At 54.6% G+C, this 7,250-nt stretch overlaps 1 protein-coding gene across 1 annotated transcript; it reads left to right on the plus strand.

Annotated features, from left to right (window-relative positions):
- Positions 1–366: 366 nt before the first annotated feature.
- On the plus strand, positions 367–1,629 carry MAA_08485 (peroxisomal membrane protein pex16; the record flags this gene model as incomplete). Its single annotated transcript, XM_007826483.1, has 2 exons — positions 367–535; positions 602–1,629. 2 exons carry the CDS (start codon positions 367–369, stop codon positions 1,627–1,629), a joined length of 1,197 nt encoding a protein of 398 aa, XP_007824674.1.
- Positions 1,630–7,250: the final 5,621 nt, after the last annotated feature.

Here is a 7,250-nt window from a genome sequence, read left to right on the forward strand (position 1 = left end):
CAATCTGTCTACCTGCCCAACGGCTCGCGGGGCTTCCTCTGCCATACAATTTTCTTAGGTCAGCGAGTCTCCACAAGCCATTGGGCAGCTAAAGAGATGATATGGGGAGCTGGGGCGCCACAGCCGGCCACGAACTACGTACTCCGTACTACTTACCTCGGCTCAGGTCCCATCGGCGTCGAGGCCAATTGCAATGCCGAGCTCAAGCTGTGCCAACCTCCCCTGCCGTCATCACCACCACCACCACCACCTTGGGCACACACCAAAACCCGTCGTCGCGTGCCGTCACCCCTTCCTTGCCTCGCACCCCTCGCCCGCGAGCGAAACTGACGTCGACGGCATTCCGCAACCCCAAGCAAAAGCAGCATGCCTGCACCCGCCGCGCCTGCGGCCCAGAGACCGCGGCCCAGCGTCGGCCAGATCCTCTCGATGCCGCCGCAGTGGCTGGCCATGTACGACGACTTCATCACAAAGAATGCCGGACAAGTGTCGCAGATTGAGAGCGCCCTGCGGAGCCTGACGTACATTATCCCGGGTACGTTGATTCCCAGTGTCTCCTTTTTCTTCCCGCCAGAACAAGAGGCGTACTAACCGCGGCCAGGCCGCTTCCGCGATGCCGAAATCGCCTCCGAATCGATACACTCGCTCGTGCAGCTGCTCTCGCTGTACCACGACGGCCTGCTCTCGCGGGCGGTGTCGCGGCTGCCCGCGGCGCCGGTGCGGACGGCGCACGCCCGCTACACGCGGTTCTGGTCGCAGAGGAGTAGGGCGTACCGCCGCATCGCCATGGTGCTCCAGATGGTGATTTACACGGAGCTCCTGTGCGAGATGGCGGCCAAGAGGAGGGGCGGCGAGCGCGCCCGGTGGAGGGTCGTGGTGCTGATTGAGGGCGTCAAGGCCGCGTGCAGGCTGCTGCTGCTGCGGGTGACGCGGTCGCGGCCGCTGGTGACGCCCGTCCTGCCGGAGAGGGAGGCCATTCCCGACAACAACGACGACAACGACGACGAGGTAGAAGAGGAAGAGGAGGAGGAGGGCGGACTGCTGATGGAGGGGACGTCGCCGCACAGCCTGTCGGCCATGGACGCGAAGCCCCCCCACGAGCGGGAGTGGAAGATGCCCCGGACGGGGATGAGCCTGCCGTCGCTCCCGGACCCGGGCGACATCAGCTCGTACCTGCTGGGCCGGGTGCTCACGGCCGACGACATCAAGCCGGCCAACAAGCTGCTCAACCGGCTGCAGGGCGCGTCGCGGGCCGCCGAGGTGCTGCACATCCTGGCGCCGCTCGTCTACGCCGTCGCCCTCGCGCGCAGCAAGGACCGCAAGTCGTGGACGCCGTGGGTTATTGGGCTGGCGGTGGACTGCGCCGCGCGCCAGCTCCGCGACGCGGGCCTGCGCACGACGGCGCTCGAGAGGGACGAGTGGCAGCGCCGCGGCTGGGGCATGGCCTGGGGGGCGCGGCAGCGCCGCGGCTGGGCCATGGCCTGGTGGACGATGAGGGGCGCCTTTTACGACAATGTCACCGGCGGCGTCGTCGGCGCCGTCACCAGGCGCATGCCCGGCTTTGTCGCCGGCATCTTGGAGGACTACGAGTACCTGTGGGAGAACTACTACTTTAGCACCAGTGCGTAGGGCTTGCCCGACCTGCCGTGGTGTACTCTTCCGTCTCCCGTTTTTTTTATCTTCTTTCAAGTATCGGCGCGGGATGGAAGTAGAGGGCGGCCGGGCGATGGAGGTGCCCTCGTGTAGGTTTATGGCAGGGAGCGGAGACGGGAATTGCTTGGCCACATGTCACGATGATAGTACGAGGTTTTTGATATCTGACTCGGGGAGACCACATGTCACGATGATAGTACGAGGTTTTTGCTATCTGACTCGGGGAGAGGAACCAAACACACAATGTTGCTGTGGCCTTTGATACTGGCGCCCCATCCCATCGGGGAAACATGGACCGATGTTGTGGTTGGGCCGCCAGACGACGATACTAACATGTTGTGGTGGAAAATTCCCTACGTGGCAGTTGATTCTTGTCGAGCTGGATGGATTTTTCTCGCCCGCCCGACTATCACTTATACAATGCCCATCTCGGCTCTAGGACAAGGCTGTCTTGGGCGCCGTGGGCGATACACCCGCTTTACATACAATGGAGGGAGTCGGACACGATCGATCGATGGAGCAGCTTGCGTGGCGCGCATGTCGGGTGCTGAGGCGAGCTGGCTGTGCCTGGCTGTGCCTGGCTGCGGACAAGACGTGGACAAGACGTGTACTATTTCCATTTGTCTATGTACATAGTAACACATGAGCGATTTGGGCAAGAACCCGTCAACGAGAAAACCACCATCGGGTGTCGATTCAGGATGCGACGTGTCGCCCACTGCGTGTTCTAGAACATGGAGCGCATTGCAGGGAAGAAGACGGGAGCGGGCGTGTAATTACTCGCGCGGTTCCGGCTTTCGAGGCTGGCTTTGCGGATTATTCATGGCTCGTGCCAAGTCTGCGTGTGAAGAGGAAGAACAGTTCACGGCGGGGGGATGGCATGAACCTGGCGAGCGAACCATGGATTAGAACGGGTTTTTATAGACATGGGATTCTACGGATTTGTGTAGATGGGGTTTGACCGGGTTTGTTTGGCCGATTTCCCTTTTTTTTTTTTTTTTTTTCAAAGGATGTTACGTGACACTCGTGGGTTGCTGGGCTCTGCCGAGTCGATGCCAAGGGAAGCTTGTTCAATTTGTAGATGATGGCTTGAGAGTTGGTTGCGTCTATCACGAGCCGACATGGGCTATGCTGTGAGTTGTGTGTTGTGCTCAATAAGGAATTAGAAACACAATTTGCGAGGATAGGCGGGAGATATTGAAAGAATCGAGTCTAATTGACACCCAATGACCAAACGAAGTGGCCGCACAACTCGGATTACGTGGGATGATGCCTTGTCGAGTCGAAGACGAGGGCTTTCGTGAAGGTGTCGAGGTAACTGAAGAGCTGGCGGCAATATGCGATTGAGCCTATGGCTGGCGCGCAACTTGATCCCACTTTCAGACCCAAAATGCCTCGTCTCTTTTTCTCTCCCTTGAGGAAGAAGAGAGGGACAAAAGAAAGGGAGTTCAACGTCATTGGTTCCCCTGAGTCAGCTCAGCCTTAATTCTTTTTTTCTGTTTCCCATGCCGTCTTCACGCAGCGGGAGATGCACAAACCTGACATGGATGCCAATATCTTACTCTTCGTGCCACCGCATGCCCGCATGGGGCAAAAGTGCCTCTCTCTGATCCACAAACGTACGAGTCGTTGACTCCCAGGTACCAGACTCTGCCGCGGGCAGTTACTCCGTATAATTGTGCATGTTAAGGACATGGCCAACTTGGCGTGCCCTGCAGAATGACATCAGTTCAGAATCAATTGCATCAAACCCCAAGCCGAAACACACACAGCCACCATAATTGGTGCTGCAAGGTTCAGCGTCGGAGAAATCAAAGTAAAAATAACAACGAGATAGTCTGTGAAATACTGTACTAGCGTCAGATTTGACGGGGAACAGGAGAGGGGAAGTAAAAAAAAAAGATCAGCAGGGGATCTGGATATCGAGGGTGGCGGTGCTGTGCCGAAACAAGCTATTATCTAGGGTTGCATGTCGGAAACAGTGGCTGCAGGCGTGTAGAAATGATTTGCAGCCGGGGGCTTGTGATCTTCTCCGGCCAAGGCAATGTTTGCAGGCCTATCCAAGTAGCTGAATGGGATGTGATGTAATGTTGCCTGTCGTTGATTTCCATCCTCGGCAAGCATCTATGCTCCGACACCCCAGTTCTCGTGGATCAATATGACGACGAATGATAACTCGGCGCACGCTCATGGTCAAGAGTCAGTGTGCATCGCAGGCCAGCCTTTGCTAGCGGGCTGGACCTTGACCATGACCTGGTCCCGTGTTTCACCTTCTGATTTAGTCCAAAGATGGACGAACTAGGGTCATGTCGAGTTGCGCCAGGTGGATAATCATCCAAAGGAGAGAGAGAGAGAGAGGCCAAGGCTTCGGCAGACCGGCTGTTCCATGGATTCAAAAGAAGGAAAGAGAAAGCAAGGAAACGGAAGAATCTTCTGAGGGATATTCCCTGCATATCAGCGCTCGACACAGGAGGAATATCCGCGAACACGCAGCGTGAGCACAGACAACCAAGGCCCCAAGCATAACAAGTGAACCAAGTTTTTATCTTTTCTGCACACTCTCGGCCAACGGGCCGAGGCGTGCCGTAAGGAAGCCGGAACAACATGGTAGAACTCGTCCGAGAGCCAAGAAAGAAGAGAAAAGCGAGAAAAGAGGTGGTGTGCTTGTGTCGCGTCTAAAAAAAGGCAAGACATGATGAGCATGCAAAACGTGAACCACCCAAGCTGAAAGGCGGACGAGGCGGCCAAGGCGACGCGACCGTTACGTTGCGACTCGCACTCACTGACTTCTTGTTAGCCCCTGGACAAGGTGACCGACGTCCCAGGCTTGACACGTCATTTTCAACCTGTGCAGCATGGCAAGATCCGGCAATGGTAATGGAATCTAACCATGGACTTTGCACGCAGTGGCCGCGAGCGAGCAACGTCCCGCCCGGCACAAGGTCGGACGACTCGCCCATCAAACAATGAGGCCCAAAATGATATGGACTGTCACAATCGGCAAAAGACAAGGCACCCAGGCCAATAGGATAGGAATCCATACAACAAGGAGCCACTTGTGCAAGGGAGCGGGAACCGTCCTTCTGATGGCAAACCACAGCGAGCCGAGAGGCAGGACTCGGAAAAGAGCACACTTGAGCCAAAGATCAATAGTTGCTCACAGCTCCTGCTAACCAATAGCATGTGCGGAAACCGGCCCGAGCGGGAAGTGGACCTGAGTTCCTTGTTGGATTGTCTGTAGTACAAGACGGGGTCGATGCGAACAGTCCAACCAGGGGGTTCTGGGAAGGATTGTCTATTATCCGGCTGCTTGTTGGCCCTTCATCGGCCTTGATATCAACTGCTAGATTGCATCATGCTCTTGCTTGTCGCTTGATAGCCGGCGGGTTGGAAAGAAACTCTCTCTTGAGTGGAGGCATCAAAAGCCAAGGTGGCGCGCAGACAACTAACTGCCTTGCCGCAGAACGGACTGGGCAGTCCAGCCGCTGTGCCGACACAGACCACGATCAGGGTCGCAATCAAGTTGAAGGCTATTGTTGGTACTACTGACATGGAGAGAACCCCTTGATGACCGAAGCGGCTAACTGTCAAACCAAGCCTGGCCTTGAAGCGCTGCCGCTGATATCATTGCCATCAGTCGTGACGTTTGATGACGGCTGTTGTAGCCATGTCAAAAATCACACTCTCGGCAAATGACACCAGATGATGTCTGAGAGCTGATGGACTTGCACCTCATTTCTTCGGTGACGCCTGCCGTGAGCACATTATCCCGTCCGACGCAAAACACATTTACTCATCTTGTGCAATGCATCTTTCAGCACATGTAAGCTATGTGTAAGGTGCCTTTTGAGTCAAGAATGGGGCTTGAGCCTATCTGGCAGCAGTGGGTGGGTGGCTACAATGGACGCGTAGAATTCTAGTCCTATACCTAAAAAAAAAACAAGAGAAAACAAGGCTTGGAAAAAGTTAGCCATGAGATCAGACCCCGATAGTTGTTTCGCGATACGAGAAGAACAGGAAGTCGCAACTCACAACAAGGGACATCCATGTGGTCTTAATATTACGGACCAGAGGCTGATGTCAGGTCCTATGCAGACGGAGAACTGGCCGAAGTTTCGTTCACGCAGGGTGGTGTGGTGGGCGTGTCTTGTGCCACTAGAGGGAGGGATTTCCTGCCAGCCACGATTGCTGCAAAACACATCTGATAGCTATGGCCATTTGCTTCGGCCTCGTCTAGGCGACCGTATGTACAGTCCCCATAACGGGTAGTAGTCCAGCGACATTGTACACAGTACTTGGAAACCCTACAAGGCCAACACCACGGGAAGCAAAGTAGCCTCGTGGCTTCAAGTGGATCGTGGTGCCTGCCGAACTCTGTGAACTGGTACGCCCCCCAGCCACCGACGAAGGGATCCAAGTAGGGACCCGGCTATGGCGCGTATCACTGGGAGATTGATACGCGACTTACAAAGCGATTTAGTACGTATACTGACACGGAGGTTAATTTGAAGATTGGCCAAGGCAAGCTGGGACGAAAGTCACCTTGATAGGTAGAGCCTCGGCAGCTTGCCGGTACTGGTAACCTCCGAATGATTTACAGATTCGTTACACCTCGTATCGCGCAAATTGTTAGTTTTTAAACTTCGACCTAGTGGCTCCAGACTTACGTCCTACTTACGGTACTAGTGCAAGTAGATGGAACTTTGTAAGTCTCTAACTGTATTTGTTTATGTGTGTACATAGCCGCAGTCTGGTCGGGGAATAAAAAAAACAAAGTACAATAGCTTGTTACTTTGTGTTATCTGGGACAAGATTTCGTTTGGATGCCGCAGAACGAATATTTCATAGAACTAGCCATCTGTTGAGGGCAGCCGAATTGCTTCAGACCACGACGGAAAGTCGAAGGATACCTATTCGAAACAAAGTCTCAACATGGAGTTGAGTAAGTGCCCGGCCAGGTCGTCCGAGTTGTCATCAAAAAGAGTCGGCATAGTGTCAACCAGGAAACCTTCTTGTTCCAAGATTGGCAGAGATGCAATCTTGTTTCTCAACAAGGAAATTTACGGGCCAACCATTGGTTCGTTGCCACATTAAGTTTAAAAACAATGCATGCTTTGTTGTTGGAACCTAGTGGCTACCATCCCGCCCGCGAGGCTGGTACGAGCGGTTCAGTCTTTTGTACTGGCCGGAATTATGGATGACGATTTCGGGTGACGCAGAACGGCTTGCGCATGGTGCATACAGAGGGGCTTTGCCATTGATGGTATGGTTAGATCCTACCATCGGAAACCTAACGGGACATTTACCACTCCCATCGAGATTGTTTCAGGTACATGCGCAGTTTGCTATGGATGCCATCTTACTCCCTGGCAAACCCGTGGAAACTGGATTACCGAACGATGGGGCGGCGTGAGGCCAAACCTGCTTAAGTAAGACACCGATTCAAGAGCTTCGGGAGCATGGTACATACTTCGAGATGCGTTCGTGCTGGCTATTGGCAGGGGCCGCAGACTAGCTATTGGCCCTAGATAGTGACTTGGGCTGATGCGATTGCGCCTTGACCTACTCATGGAGGCATGGAAGCGAGTAAAAGGGGG

This window comes from Metarhizium robertsii (genome assembly GCF_000187425.2).
Source record: "Metarhizium robertsii ARSEF 23 chromosome Unknown MAA_Scf_3, whole genome shotgun sequence".
NCBI classification, from domain to species: Eukaryota; Fungi; Ascomycota; class Sordariomycetes; order Hypocreales; family Clavicipitaceae; genus Metarhizium; species Metarhizium robertsii.